This window comes from Dendropsophus ebraccatus, chromosome 1, assembly GCF_027789765.1.
Source record: "Dendropsophus ebraccatus isolate aDenEbr1 chromosome 1, aDenEbr1.pat, whole genome shotgun sequence".
In the NCBI taxonomy this organism is placed as follows: domain Eukaryota; kingdom Metazoa; phylum Chordata; class Amphibia; order Anura; family Hylidae; genus Dendropsophus; species Dendropsophus ebraccatus.
This window is the reverse complement of record NC_091454.1, coordinates 9,496,390-9,511,669: the sequence shown is the minus strand read 5'-3', so window position 1 is coordinate 9,511,669 and position 15,280 is coordinate 9,496,390. Positions and strand designations below refer to the sequence as shown.

Genomic DNA, 15,280 nt, shown 5'->3' with positions numbered 1-15,280 from the left:
TACTTTCTTTCACAATACATCTTGTCTTCAACTGCCTCTAGTCTTCTCCAACTGAATTTATAGCCCCCAAGGCCCCTCATTCACTGTAGGTCCTGCCTTCACCATATCGGTTCACAACTACGATGTCCTGTTCCTGTCCAAGTTCACAACCTCAAGATTCTTTTCTTCACAATGGGTCCTGTCTCCTTCACGGAGAAGGTCTTTTCTTGGTCAACTAAGTTCTCAACCCCTATGGGGGCCTTCAAGGTGGATCATGTTAGCCAAGTAAGTGGACATCCTTAAATTCCCTGCCTAACAGTGGGTTCCATATAAGTTTATAACCTCAAACGCTCTTCGGTCTTGGCCAAGTAGGTAGACAACTACTACACACCTGCCTTCACTATGGCTCCTTTATTGGTCAGTTGTGGACAACCTCTTAAGCTCTTTCTTTATGGTGTTTTGGACAACTAAGTGCACAAACTCTACACGCCTCCCTTCACCATGGTTCCCGTTTTGGCCAATTATGGACAAGCTAGTTACCCCTTGTAAATGACTTCTTTGATGGAGGATTTCATCTTGGTCAATTGTGGACAATCTTTTTATATCTTTTTTCACAGAGCCCTGGTCAGCTAGGTGACTTCCTTTGTGAAGGTTTCCGGCCTGGCCAATTGAAGACACCCTCCTTAGTACTTTCTAATCTTTCCTCCTTGGTGGGTACTGTCTTGCAGGTTGTAGATGACCTCTCTATCTTCACGGTAGGCTCTGTAGATGGCTGTAGATGTTCTTACAAAGGATCCAACACCAACTTCGATGCCACCCAGTATGAAAACACCAGACGCCTTCCTCATCCAGAAGTTTCTTAGAAGCCCAGTTAATCCGCCCTTCAAGAGTCGTCTTAGTGATCTTTTCTCATGTGGGATAACTCGGAGATGGTGGAGGAGGTCTGCTTGGATTCTACGGAAAGAAAAAGAGTAAGAAACATAAACAGAATGAGGATTCCTGGTAATCTGCGGCGGTGTTTGATGTAGGTCCCTCTGAAAGATCGGCAATTTCCACACTTATATCGAGAGGAGGAGAAAAGAGAAGTCTTCAAAGACATCAAGTTCTCCGTCCTGCTATAATATATGCCCCGGGGCGACGCACCCACCTGGTGCCCTCATCTAGTATGTTTGTAATCATTTTCCTGTCATCACGAGGCGCTCTGTTTTCCGTGGGGTCTTGAACTAACCCCCCCAGTCATCATCTTATAATGGTGCTGGAGTATTATAGGAGGAGCGTCTGATGTCCTCAGTTACGGGATATGTAAACTAGATGTAATTTTAGGGGTGGATTAGGGAGCTGATGAAATGATAGGTGTGAGGGATCCAGCCATGTTTACGTCTGTGGTAACGCATCCCTTCATCTGGATTATGGCGCTGGGGGGGATTAGGCCTCTTTTGTAGCCTTTGTGCTTGCCCAGGTTTTATTTGTGGTTATCGGAGAAGAAAGGAACGATGGTCAGCGCCCCCTTTAATTTAGGTAGAGGTGTAAATATGGCATTCGGTAGGGTAGACCTTTGGTCTTCAAGGGGATATAGATAACAGAGGTGGCATCTGGGGCTTCTAAGGGGTCTGTATAGAGGGGAGGGGTTAGCCAGGGTGGGCTCTGTGCCCCTTATCCTATAGACCACCTGATACAACCCTCAGATGATGGGGTATCCATATGTAGCTGATCCTTCTAATCCATCAATATTAGATTGGCATGGGGAATAGACATGGACAGCCAATGTATATATACACTATATACTATATACACAGGGAGGAGGAGGAGCGCCCCTATGTGAGTCCCATCAGTGTTACTGGCAGGAGCTAAATACCCAAAAGACTAATGAAAGAAGGGAATTTACATTACATCTCAGCTCTCCGGTCACTGTATGGGTGTATCTAAGCTTATTCGGTGTGATACTCAATGCTGGGCAGTGTTTCTCACTCTGACACTGTCTCCAGGACCAGAGTAGCTAAGCCTATGATGTGTGGTACTATTTGCTGAGCAGTGTATCTAAACATGCCATGTGTGATACTGCCTACAGGACTGGGTTATCTAAAACTGTTATGTGTGATACCTGAGAGGAGTATCTAAGCCTATCATTATTGTATCTATCTACGTCTATCTACAGAAGCAGGGTATCTAAGTCTATCATACGTCATACAGTCTGTTGAACAGTGTTAATAAGCCCATAATGTTTGATACTGCCTCCATTATTGTATCTAAGCCTGTTATGTGTGATACTGTCTGCACAACAAGAGTATCTAAACTTAGGTTTGGAACTCTCTAAGCCTATCATGTGTGATATTGCCTCCACTATTGTATCTAAGCCTGTTATGTATGATATTGCCTGCACAACAAGAGTATCTAAACTATCTAAGCTTATGATGTGTGATACTGCCTGGTAAGCCACTGTACCTATGTGCAACACTGTCTACTGAGCCGTGTATCTAAGCTTGTTCTGTGTGATACTGTGTTCAGAAATAGTAGATGAGGACATGCATGATAAGCTTACATACATGATAAGGCTAGATACACTGCTCAGTAGACTGTATCACCCATGATAGGCTTAGATAATCCAGTTTAGCAGAGAGTATCACACATGACAGTCGTAGATACAGAAGCCCTGCACACAGTATCACACAAGACAGGTTCAGATACACTGCTTAGCAGACAGTATCACACACAGATGATATGCCTAGATATTATAATTTTTGAGACAGTAATAACACTAATAGGCTTAGATACACCACACAGTAGACAGTATCACAAACAATATGCCTAGATACTCTGGTTCTGTAGAGAGTATCTCATGTGATACGCTGAGATACACCACTCAGCAGGCAGTTTCACAGTCTACCGACTCTAAGCTTTATGTGTTATACTGTCTAAACTGGTGTATCTAAGCCTTCAATGTGTGATACACTCATAGACAATAAATGAGGCAGAATCCATACATTATATTAATATAAATGACCGTAGTAATAGTGACCCTGATAGCGGGCGCTCGGATTATAGTCACAGACCATTAACCTCATCAGCGCTGGATTTGAGGATGACTATGTCACCCAGCTTTCCATGGACCCTGAACGTCACATAAGTCTGCACTACTATGGAAAGCTGGGTGACAACCTCAGTAATGGCGGCTTATAGACTTACATGTATCCAGTGATGGGGGGGTCTGATCTCCTCCAGGCTCTGGGGTCTTCTTAGTGTCGCTGTGAAGGATCTGATGGGAGATGAGAAGGTGCTGACGGTTATATATCCCCCCGGCATGTGGGTGTTGTGGTGTGGGAATACCCCCCCAGCAGACATGGAGGGTGGGCCGGATCACATTACAGGTATTAGCAGCTTATACACATCCGCTGTATGAGGAGATCATCGTGTCTGATGTCCCAGATCACAGAAAAAGCTCCAAAAGGCACAAAAAAAGCTTAAACAATTGAGGCTCATTTTACTCATCATTTTTTTTATATTTTTTTTTTGAGCCTCAGAAAACACGGGAGAGATTAGTTCCACTGTTTTAGTTAGCTCACAGAGCATTGTCCGGACCGGTCACAAACGCTCAGCTGGGAAAAGTAGTTCTCTATCTATATATATATATATATATTTATGTAGTTATATATTATTTTTTTTTCATGTTTAATGCTAAAAAGAATTAAGAAAAAAAAAAAAAAAAAGCATCTGCGTCAAATGTAAAATGGTCCCAAGCAATGTATGGGCGGGTGATGTAAGTTACCGGCTTTAGACTTAGGGTACTATTACACGGAACGATAATTGGCCGAATCGGCCCGATTCGGCAGATTATTGCTTCATGTAATAAATACAACGATCAGCCGATGACAACGATCATCGGCTGATCATTGATATAGGTTAGAACCTATATTTGTCCGGCTCCGACCGCACAGTGCTACGTGTAATAGCGGTGCGCGGCCGGCGACTGACGATATACTTTACCTATCCACACTCCAGGGCTGCTGCTGTGGTCCGCTTCTTCCCGGGTCCTGCGCGCTCTAGCTTCCGAGCGGCCTGTCAGCTGACAGGCCGCTCAGCCAATCACAGGCCACGACGGTTCCGGCTCTAGCTTCAGAGCGTCCTGTCAGCAGTATATAGTTTCTACAAGGGCTGCAAGGACATCGGTAACGATGTCCCTGCAGCCCTTGTTAAACAATTATCAGGCCGTGTAATAGGCCCAGTAAACAAGTGCCGATCTAGCAGGTATTATCAGGCCCCCATAGGCCCCTGTAATACCACCCTTAGCCTTTAAGGCAGGGATGGGGAACCTTCAGCCCTCCAGCTGTTGCAAAACTACAATTCCCATCATGCCTGGACAGCCAATGGCTGTCCAGGCATGATGGTAATTGTAGTTTTGCAACAGCTGGAGGGTCGAAGGTTTCCCCATCCTTGCTTTAAGGGGTCTTCCCATAGGATAGGTGCCTAATTACTGGTGGTCTTATCGCTGGCTCCCTCATATTCATAAGAATGGGGGTTCTGTGACCTTTAAGTGAAAGGAGTTGTGGTCAAGCATGTGATCTGTGCTCTCATAGACTATGGAGCAGCCATGTTCCCTTCACCTCGGGGAGGATACAGACCCTGAGTCACATACCATCTATTCTGGATATGGGAGATCTGTATTGATTATAGATTTTTCACCTTTAAAGGGATTATCCAGTGCTACAAAAACATGGCCACTTTTTCCCTCTCTCTTGTTTCCAGATTGGGTGGAGTTTGGAACTCAGTTCCATTGAAGTAAATGGAGCTTATGCTCCATTTACTTCAATGGAACTGAGTTCCAAACTCCTCCCAATCTGGAGACAAGAGAGAGGGGGAAGTGGCCATGTTTTTGTAGCACTGGATAACCCCTTTAAGTAACAATGTTCTCATTCACTGACAGCAAGCCAAGATATTGACAATGACAAGGAGTTGAGATATGACGTATATAGGTTTTTATTACGCACAACTATCTTAAACATCATATATATTACTGTTCCCTAACCTGTGGCCCCCCCAGCTGTGGAAAAACTGCAACTCCCAGCATGCTCCTGCAGCCTTAGTCTGTCAGAGCATGCTGGGAGTTGTAGTTTTGCAGCAGAGTGGTGAAGATTGATATAGACGACCCCGCTGTATTATTATAACATATAATACAAAGCACAGGAGGCTACAGACAGCGCAGCGGCCTCCCCGTCACCATGGCAACGGTGAAGATGCCAGAGCAGCGCCGCCCACTCCCCTGTGGCGTGACCCCGCAGCCGGACGTGATTGGTTGGCCCCGCCGCTCTGACGTCACTTCCGCGTGCGCCATCTTGGGAGTGGATGAGAACAGAGAGTTGTAAAGAGAGGAGGAAGAATGGCAGAGAGCGGCTCCACGGGAGATGGGTGTGAGTACCGGCGGCCCGTGACGTGTTCCCCTCCCCACCCTCCGGTGTCTGTAGGGCTCTCTGGTTATAGTAGAGGCCGGGGTGTGTATGAGCAGCAGTAGGGAAACTACATGTCCCAGCATGCCCTGCTGCTCACAGTCTGCTTCTCTATGTGACCTGTCAGCAGTGTCCTCAGTGCGTGCAGAGAAGGATCGATAGAATACTGGATGGACTGTGTGTATTGTAGTGTCCAGGCCCCGCCCCCCTGACCACACTGCCCACCAAAACAATGGCGGCTCAGAGGGCGTTATCCTCCAGAGCTGCACTCACTGTTCTGCTGGTGGGGTCACTGTGTACATACATTACATTACTGATCTTGTGTTACATCCTGTATTATACTCCAGAGCTGCACTCACTATTCTGCTGGTGGGGTCACTGTGTACATACATTACATTACTGATCCTGAGTTACATCCTGTGTTATACTCCAGAGCTGCACTCACTATTCTGCTGGTGAGGTCACTGTGTACATACATTACATTACTGGTCCTGAGTTACATCCTGTATTATAGCCCAGAGCTGCACTCACTATTCTGCTGGTGAGGTCACTGTGTACATACATTACATTACTGATCCTGAGTTACATCCTGTATTATAGCCCAGAGCTGCACTCACTATTCTGCTGGTGGGGTCACTGTGTACATACATTACTGATCCTGTGTTACATTCTGTATTATACTCCAGAGCTGCACTCACTATTCTGCTGGTGGGGTCACTGTGTACATACATTACATTACTGATCCTGTGTTACATTCTGTATTATACCCCAGAGCTGCACTCACTATTCTGCTGGTGGGGTCACTGTGTACATACATTACATTACTGATCCTGAGTTACATCCTGTATTATACCCCAGAGCTGCACTCACTATTCTGCTGGTGGGGTCACTGTGTACATACATTACTGATCCTGAGTTACATCCTGTATTATACTCCAGAGCTGCACTCACTATTCTGCTGGTGGGGTCACTGTGTACATACATTACATTACTGATCCTGAGTTACATCCTGTGTTATACCCAGAGCTGCACTCACTATTCTGCTGGTGAGGTCACTGTGTACATACATTACATTACTGATCCTGAGTTACATCCTGTATATACCCCAGAGCTGCACTCACTATTCTGCTGGTGGGGTCACTGTGTACATACATTACTGATCCTGAGTTACATCCTGTGTTATACCCAGAGCTGCACTCACTATTCTGCTGGTGGGGTCACTGTGTACATACATTACATTACTGATCCTGAGTTACATCCTGTATATACCCCAGAGCTGCACTCACTATTCTGCTGGTGGGGTCACTGTGTACATACATTACATTACTGATCCTGAGTTACATCCTGTATTATACTCCAGAGCAGCGCTCACTATTCAGCTGGTGGGGTCCCTGTGTGCATACATTACTGATCCTGTATTATCCTCCAGAGCTGCACTCACTATTCTGCTGGTGAGGTCACTGTGTACATACATTACATTACTGATCCTGAGTTACATCCTGTATTATCCTCCAGAGCTGTAATCACTATTCTGCTGGTGAGGTCACTGTGTACATACATTACATTACTGATCCTGAGTTACCTCCTGTATTATACCCCAGAGCTGCACTCACTATTCTGCTGGTGGGGTCACTGTGTACATATTGTATTACATCCTGTATTATCCTCCAGAGCTGCGCTCACTGTTCTGACCCTGTGTTGTTCCCAGCAGCTGTCTGATGATGACCGGGTTCCCTCCGCTATATACCATGGATCCTCCTCTCAGTCCTGGGTCGCGCTTTCTCTGAGGATGAGGATCACCAGACCTTGTGCAGGTAGTGACCATAGAGACTAATGTGATGTGGGAGAATACGCGGCTGCGGCGCCCCCTAGGATACATGATGGCTCCTCCTCTTTTCCCTATAGAATGAATGATCTGAACCTGAGCGCGGTGGGGATGGACCAGCTGGGCGCCTCCTCGGTCGCCAACACCATGCCAGCGAGTCACCTGGGGCTGACGGCCTCCCCGCCCCACAACGCCCTCACCTCCCAGGGTAAGTCCTCATCCTGTCACATGACATTAGAGCATCCTGCTGCCTTGCATTGTGGGAGATGTAGCGTTTCCTCTCTTCTCCTTGCAGGGCTGCCGGTGGCCATCCCTAACCTGGGGCCGTCTCTCAGCTCGCTGCCCTCCGCTCTGTCCGTCATGCTTCCTATGGGGATCAGCGAGCGGGGCGTCATGTGCGGTCTGCCGGAACGGAACTACACCCTGCCGCCGCCCCCGTACCCGCACCTGGAAAGCAGCTACTTCCGCCACATCCTGCCAGGTAGTGTGCTGTTTCACCCCTTCAGTGCTGTGTGGCGTCTGGTGAGTGTGTAGTGATGGCGCCATCTTGTGTCTCCCGCAGGCATCCTGTCCTATCTGGCGGACCGGCCGCCTCCTCAGTATATCCACCCCAGCTCACTGAGCGTGGACTCCAGCCTCCCTGTCTCTAACACTAACCCCTCCCTGGACCCGTACCAGTCTGGGGGCATAGAGGCGGGCATAGTCACCCTGGACTCGCGCTCACATGGCGGGCAGAGCTTACATCCCAGCGATGCCCACGAGGTGGCGCTGGATGCCGGGATCAGCATGGATAACGTCTCGCGGGTGAACAGCCCCATCACCACAGAGGAGCTGACCATGGAGGGGGTGACGGGGGAGCACCGTACCCACGAACCGCTCACCGTGGATGCCAACCTACCTCCTGACGCCGTGGGCCATGGCGGAGTGCTGCCACTGCACGGTGGATCGCTGGAGCTGCCCGTCGTCATGGAGACGGAGCATCACATGGGCGCCAGGTCCAGCCTGGCAGAGAACTCTCTGACTGACGCCATTCACACTGTGGCCTTGAGCAGTAACCCGGTCAGCGTGGCGCTGTCTACCTCACACCAGCTCTCCTCCCTGACCACTGTGTCCTTACATGGCAGCGGCATCAGCCTGGAGCCCGTCACCGTGTCCGCCATCACTCCCGACGTCTCCCTGACCGGCGGCGGTCACCACGTGGATGCCGCCACTCTGACCTTCGTGCCGGCCTCGCTGCAGATAGACTCCAACTCTAACAAGGAGAACATGGCCACCCTGTTCACAATCTGTGAGTAGCTGCCCGATGTACATTGTGGACGGTTGGTGGAGGTTATGGATGGTTTCCTTAAAGGGGAACTCCAGCAAAAAAAAAAAATTTCATTGGAGTAATATAGATTTGTAATTTACTTCACTTTGAAAATCTCCAGTATTCCGGTACTTATCAGCTGCTGTATGTCCTGCAGGAAGTGGGGTATTCTCCCCAGTCTGACACAATGCTCTCTGCTGCCATGTCAGGAATTGTCCACAGCAGGAGAGGTTTTCTATGGGGATTTTCTGCTGCTCTGGACAGTTCCTGACATGGACAGAGGTGGCAGCAGAGAGCACTGTGTCAGACTGGAGAGAATACACCACTTCCTGCAGGACATACAGTAGCTGGTTAGTATGGGAAGACTGGATTTTTTTTAATAAAAGTAAATTACAAATCTGTATAACTTTCTAAAACCAGTTGATAAAAAAAAAAAAAAATCACCAGATTATCACTTTAAAGGGGTCCTCCCACCTTAGACTTATGCAGCAGGGGAGTCTGGGAGTCTGACCTTATACATACACGCTCGGCTGCTGCTAGACTCCTCTGTCAGTAATGTGTAGCTGAAATCCAACATGGCTGACTCTTCTCTCCCCTGACATAAGGAGAGGGTTGGGAGACCCCCATACGCATTACCTATAAGGTTGTTTGCTATAGCCGACGTTTTCTCCCCCCCGTTTGCAGGGTGCACTCTGTGTAACCGGGCCTATCCCTCCGACTGTCCAGAGCACGGCCCGGTCACCTTCATACCGGACAGCCCCATCGAGAGCCGGGCCCGCCTGTCCCTGCCCAAACAGCTGGTGCTGAGACAGTCCGTGACGGGAGTGGAAGTGGGTAAGACCTGTGATTATACCCCCGCCCGTCACCTGACACACAGCTCCAAACCCCCAGCGAGTTACCTATCACCGTTGCCTCGTTTCAGGGGTCTGGACGCAGGAGAGTATCTCGGTTCGGACCTGCTTCGGTCCTTTAATAGGACAAGAGAGTCAGTCGTTGGAAGTCGCCGGCTGGACGGATAAGTCGGCCAACCACATCTGGAAGGTGAGACGCCCCTCCCCCCTGCTGCGGGGACTGACGCCGGTGGGTGACTACCTGGTGGGTGACTACTCCCTGTTTTTCTCACTCTCAGATTTACAGCAATAACGTGATGGAGTTCTGCATCATCACCACGGACGAGAACGAATGTAACTGGATGATGTTTGTGCGGAAGGCAAGGTAAGCGCGGGGGGGGGTGATCGCCCTTGACGTGTTTCTCGTTCGCTTCTCACCCTGAAGTTACGACCACCTTTCCCCGTTTTTTAGGAACCCGGATGAGCAGAATCTGGTGGCGTATCCTCACGACGGGAAGATTTATTTCTACACCAGCCGCGACATCCCGGCCCAGGAGGAGCTGCTGTTCTATTACAGCCAGGACTATGCGCAGCAGATGGGTGAGTACTTCATATACAGATGTAATACCACATCCAACCAGTAGTGGCCGCTGTAGGAGAAATGTGTGGCTTGAATGCAGCTTTACCTGGCGATCACAGCTGATCAGCTTCATTTATAGCAATGGTGCTGCCCCCCAGCTGTTTCAAAACTACAATTCCCATCATGCCTGGACAGCCAAAGCGAAGCTTTGGCTGTCCAGGCATGATGGGAATTGTAGTCTTGCGACGGCTGGAGGGCTGTAAGTTTGACGCTTCTGATTTAAAGGGTTTTCTGATTTAAAGTGGCCATATCATCCTAAAAACATGGGGTAAATAATCCTATGGCTAAGTAGGCAAGCCTCTACTACATACTTCTCTCCATTGATAAGATATAAGCTTTAAGCAATAAATATGTGCTTAAAGGGGTACTCCAGCAAAAAAAAAAAAAAAAAAAAATATATAAAGAAAGTTCTATAGATTTGTAATTTACTTCTATCTAAAAAATCTCCAGTCTTCCAGTACTTATCAGCTGCTGTATGTCCTGCAGGAAGTGGTGTATTCTCTCCAGTCTGACACAGTGCTCTCTGCTGCCACCTCTGTCCATGTCAGGAACTGTCCAGAGCAGCAGCAAATCCCCATAGAAAACCTCTCCTGCTCTGGACAGTTCCTGACATGGACAGGGGTGGCAGCAGAGAGCACTGTGTCAGACTGGAAAAAAATAACCACTTCCCACAGAGCATACAGCAGCTGATAAGTACTGGAAGACTGGAGATTCTTAAATAGAAGTAAATTACAAGTCTATATAATTTTCTGACACTGGTTGATTTAAAAGGAAAAAAAAAAACCCTTTAAGTGCCATGAGGGTGTCCAGGTAAGTCCAGCTTATGTCCTCTTTACTACCACCCTATGACCCACTTACTTCCATCTACCATGTTTGACTGGCAGTCATGGGCTGGACTTACCATGGCTCTTGTTGTGCTGGGACACGCCCCCATGGCACTATAGGACATGTCTGTATAAGGTTATACCCTTGTCTGGTGTCAGGATTACCGGAGCAGCCGGAGATGCTGCTGTGTCACTGCGGGAAGGAGTGCTCGTCCTACGCAGAGTTCAAGTCTCACCTGAGCAGCCACATCAACAGCCACCTCCCCAGCGAGTCCCTGAGCAGCGAGGACACCGCTCAGCCCGTCACCCCCAGCAAAGAACGCAAGTGGAAGTGCACCGTCTGCCCCCGCTCCTTCTCCTCCTCCTCCAAGCTCAACGTCCACTACATGGGTCACATGGGCATGAAGCCTCACAAGTGCGAGTTCTGCAGCAAAGCGTTCAGCGATCCTAGCAACCTGCGCACTCACCTCCGCATTCACACAGGTAAGCCCCACCCACTGCTGTGTCCTAGCAACCTCCCCATTCACACAGGTAAGCCCCACCCACTGCTGTATCCTAGCAACCTCCCCATTCACACAGGTAAGCTCTGCCCACTTCTGTATCCTAGCAACCTTTGCATTCATACAGGTAGGCCCCGCCCACTGCTGTATCCCAGCAACCTCTGCATTCATACAGGTAGGCCCCGCTAACTGCTGTATCCCAGCAACCTTTGCATTCATACAGGTAGGCCCCGCCCACTGCTGTGTCCCAGCAACCTCTGCATTCACGCAGGTAAGCCCTGCCCACTTCTCTATCCTAGCAACCTCTGCATTCATACAGGTAGGCTCCGCCCCTGCTGTATCCCAGCAACCTCTGCCTTCACACAGGTAGGCCCTGCCCACTGCTGTATCCCAGCAACCTCTGCCTTCACACAGGTAGGCCCCGCCCACTGCTGTGTCCCAGCAACCTCTGCCTTCACACAGGTAGGCCCCACCCACTGCTGTGTCCCAGCAACCTCTGCATTTACACATGTAAGCCCCGCCCACTGCTGTATCCCAGCAACCTTTGCATTCACAGGTAGGCCCCGCCCACTGTTGTATCCCAGCAACCTTTGGTTTCACATATGTAAGCCCTGCCCACTGCTGTAGCCCAGCAACCTCTGCATTCATATGGGGAAGCCCTGCCCACTGCTGTATCCCAGCAACCTCCTCATTCACTCAGATAAGTCCCACCTCCTGCTGTATCCCAGCAACCTCCGCATTCACAGGTAAGCCCTGCCCACTTCTGTATCCCAGTTACCTCTGAATTCAGTTAAGCCCTGCCCACTGCTGTGTCCTAGCAACCTTGTCATTCACATATGTAATCCCCGCCCACTACTGTGTCCCAGCAACCCCTGCATTCACACAGGTAGGCCCCACCCACTGTGTAGTCAGTGTCAGATTTGTTATTTACTTGTATTAAAAAAAAAATACTCCAGCCTTCCAGTACTTATCAGCTTCCGTATGCCCTGCAGGAAGTGGTGTATTCTTTCCAGTCTGACACAGTGCTCTCTGCTGCCACCTCTGTCCATGTCAGGAACTGTCCACAGCAGCAGCAAATCCCCATAGAAAACTCAGACGGGAGAGAATACACCACTTCCTGCAGGACATACAGCAGCTAATAAGTACCGGAAGACTTGATCACTTTCAGTTGATATTTTTGGTGAACTATCCCTTTAAGATCTCTCCTTGCTCTGTGTTATTGGGAAAGTTAAGATTGATGATGTGATGCGGCTTCTTCCCCTCAGGACAGAAGAACCATCGCTGTGTGCTCTGCGGAAAGTCCTTCACCCAGAAAGCCCACCTGGCCTCACACATGGTGACCCACACCGGGGAGAAGAACCTCAAGTGTGACTTCTGTGAGAAGATGTTCATGAGGCGGCAGGACCTGAAGCAGCATATCCTCACCCACACGCGGTGAGTAACCACTAGGTGGCAGCAGCAGCACATCCTCACCCACACCCGGTGAGTAACCACGAGGTGGCAGCAGCACATCCTCACCCACACCCGGTGAGTAACCACTAGGTGGCAGCAGCACATCCTCACCCACAACTGGTGAGTAACCACTAGGTGGCAGCAGCACATCCTCACCCACACCCGGTGAGTAACCACTAGGTGGCAGCAGCAGCACATCCTCACCCACACCCGGTGAGTAACCACTAGGTGGCAGCAGCAGCACATCCTCACCCACACCCGGTGAGTAACCACTAGGTGGCAGCAGCACATCCTCACCCACACCCGGTGAGTAACCACTAGGTGGCAGCAGCAGCACATCCTCACCCACACCTGGTGAGTAACCACTAGGTGGCAGCACATCCTCACCCACACCCGGGTGGTGAGTAACCACTAGGTGGCAGTAGCAGCACATCCTCACCCACACCCGGTGAGTAACCACTAGGTGGCAGCAGCAGCACATCCTCACCCACACCCGGTGAGTAACCACGAGGTGGCAGCAGCACATCCTCACCCACACCCGGTGAGTAACCACTAGGTGGCAGCAGCACATCCTCACCCACACCTGGTGAGTAACCACTAGGTGGCAGCAGCACATCCTCACCCACACCCGGTGAGTAACCACTAGGTGGCAGCAGCAGCACATCCTCACCCACACCCGGTGAGTAACCACTAGGTGGCAGCAGCACATCCTCACCCACACCCGGTGAGTAACCACTAGGTGGCAGCAGCAGCACATCCTCACCCACACCTGGTGAGTAACCACTAGGTGGCAGCACATCCTCACCCACACCCGGGTGGTGAGTAACCACTAGGTGGCAGTAGCAGCACATCCTCACCCACACCCGGTGAGTAACCACTAGGTGGCAGCAGCAGCACATCCTCACCCACACCCGGTGAGTAACCACTAGGTGGCAGTAGCAGCACATCCTCACCCACACCTGGTGAGTAACCACTAGGTGGCAGCACATCCTCACCCACACCCGGTGAGTAACCACTAGGTGGCAGCAGCACATCCTCACCCACACCCGGTGAGTAATCACTAGGTGGGAGCAGCAGCACATCCTCACCCACACCCGGTCGGTAACCACGAGGTGGCAGCAGCACATCCTCACCCACACCCGGTGAGTAACCACTAGGTGGCAGCAGCAGCACATCCTCACCCACACCCGATGAGTAACCACTAGGTGGCAGCAGCACAGAGGTTTATAGTAATGGAGGGTGGTGCTGTTTTTGCCCCCCAACCCCTTTAAAAAAACAGGTGCACTTTAATAAAACTAGTCACTGCAAGATGTGAGATGTAGCTGGGGCCCAGTGGAGCCAATGTTGCAGCCTCCATTCACTACATAGGGCTCTGGAGGAGGGATGTGATGGTGAGTGACCTGCTCTTGCTTTCTTATAGGTGTTTAACTCACTATATAGCCAGGTCAGGAGAATGTAAACATATTGGAAAGTTCCAGAGAGTCCTATTGGATTAGTAGATGCAGAACAATTTTATACTAAGGTCTTGTATCATAAAAGTAGTTTCCTCCAGCAGAGTATTTAAGGACTGTATGCTAGTCCTATCCACATGTGAGAGAGTATCATAAAGGGAAATGGAGACAAGTAGGATAAACCAGCAGCACAGAGTATTTCAGAAGAGGATGGTCCTGATCTTGTTAGTGGGTAAGGAAAGTGCAGACTCTTCAGGTTTGGGGATCAGTGGCCAAGACTCCTGATGATTCTGAGAACGGGACACAATGGGGTCACCAAGTGCTGAACTTAAACGATACATGAGTTAGGTGGACTGTACCATTCAGTGCCCCCCCCTTGTTTACCCCCTGGTGAGATGGGAACACCCCTCTAACAAATATTCTCTTACTTTAGAGAACGACAAGTCAAGTGTCCGAAATGTGACAAGCACTTCTGCAGGACGAACCATCTCAAGAAACACCTCAACTCTCACGAGGGAAAGAGGGACTATGTGTGTGAGAAGTGCTCCAAGGCCTTCCTCACCAAATACCATCTCACCAGACACCTCAAGATTTGCAAAGGTCCCAGCACCGCAGCCCTGACTGACCAAGACGAGGAAGAGGACGACTCCGAGGAGGAAGAGTTACTGAGCTCGGACTGTACCGCGTTCGCCACAGACGCACATCTGCCCTCGCACACGTGACATAAGCTATATTTATTTTATTTATTGTCTGGACCGCTGACCACCATGGACTTCAACTGACCCCCGAACTGCCACAGGGGCCTACACATGTATATACTGATGTCTGTGTACAAATAAACCAAATGAATAGGTTCTCTCCTCACCTTCACGACGGCACCATAGGAGGATGGGTTGTACCCTAGGGACAGGAAAAAGCACGAGAGGTTAAAAGCCCCTCCCCTTCCTCCCAACACTAGTGCTTTTTCCTGTCCCACTAGGGCAGGCACGAGAGGGAGGGGATCTGCGTGAAGCAAAGAGAGATCCCCTCTAAACT

At 49.8% G+C, this 15,280-nt stretch overlaps 1 protein-coding gene across 1 annotated transcript; it reads left to right on the top strand.

Moving 5' to 3' along the window:
* The first annotated feature begins 7,148 nt into the window (after window positions 1-7,148).
* Window positions 7,149-15,127, top strand: PRDM4 (PR/SET domain 4). Its single transcript, XM_069966773.1, has 11 exons — window positions 7,149-7,231; window positions 7,323-7,450; window positions 7,538-7,723; window positions 7,805-8,530; window positions 9,233-9,382; window positions 9,471-9,589; window positions 9,678-9,763; window positions 9,851-9,978; window positions 11,002-11,325; window positions 12,608-12,776; window positions 14,679-15,127. The coding sequence occupies exons 2-11, from the start codon at window positions 7,324-7,326 to the stop codon at window positions 14,965-14,967; spliced, it is 2,304 nt and encodes a 767-aa protein (XP_069822874.1). The 5' UTR covers window positions 7,149-7,231; window position 7,323; the 3' UTR covers window positions 14,968-15,127.
* Window positions 15,128-15,280: the final 153 nt, after the last annotated feature.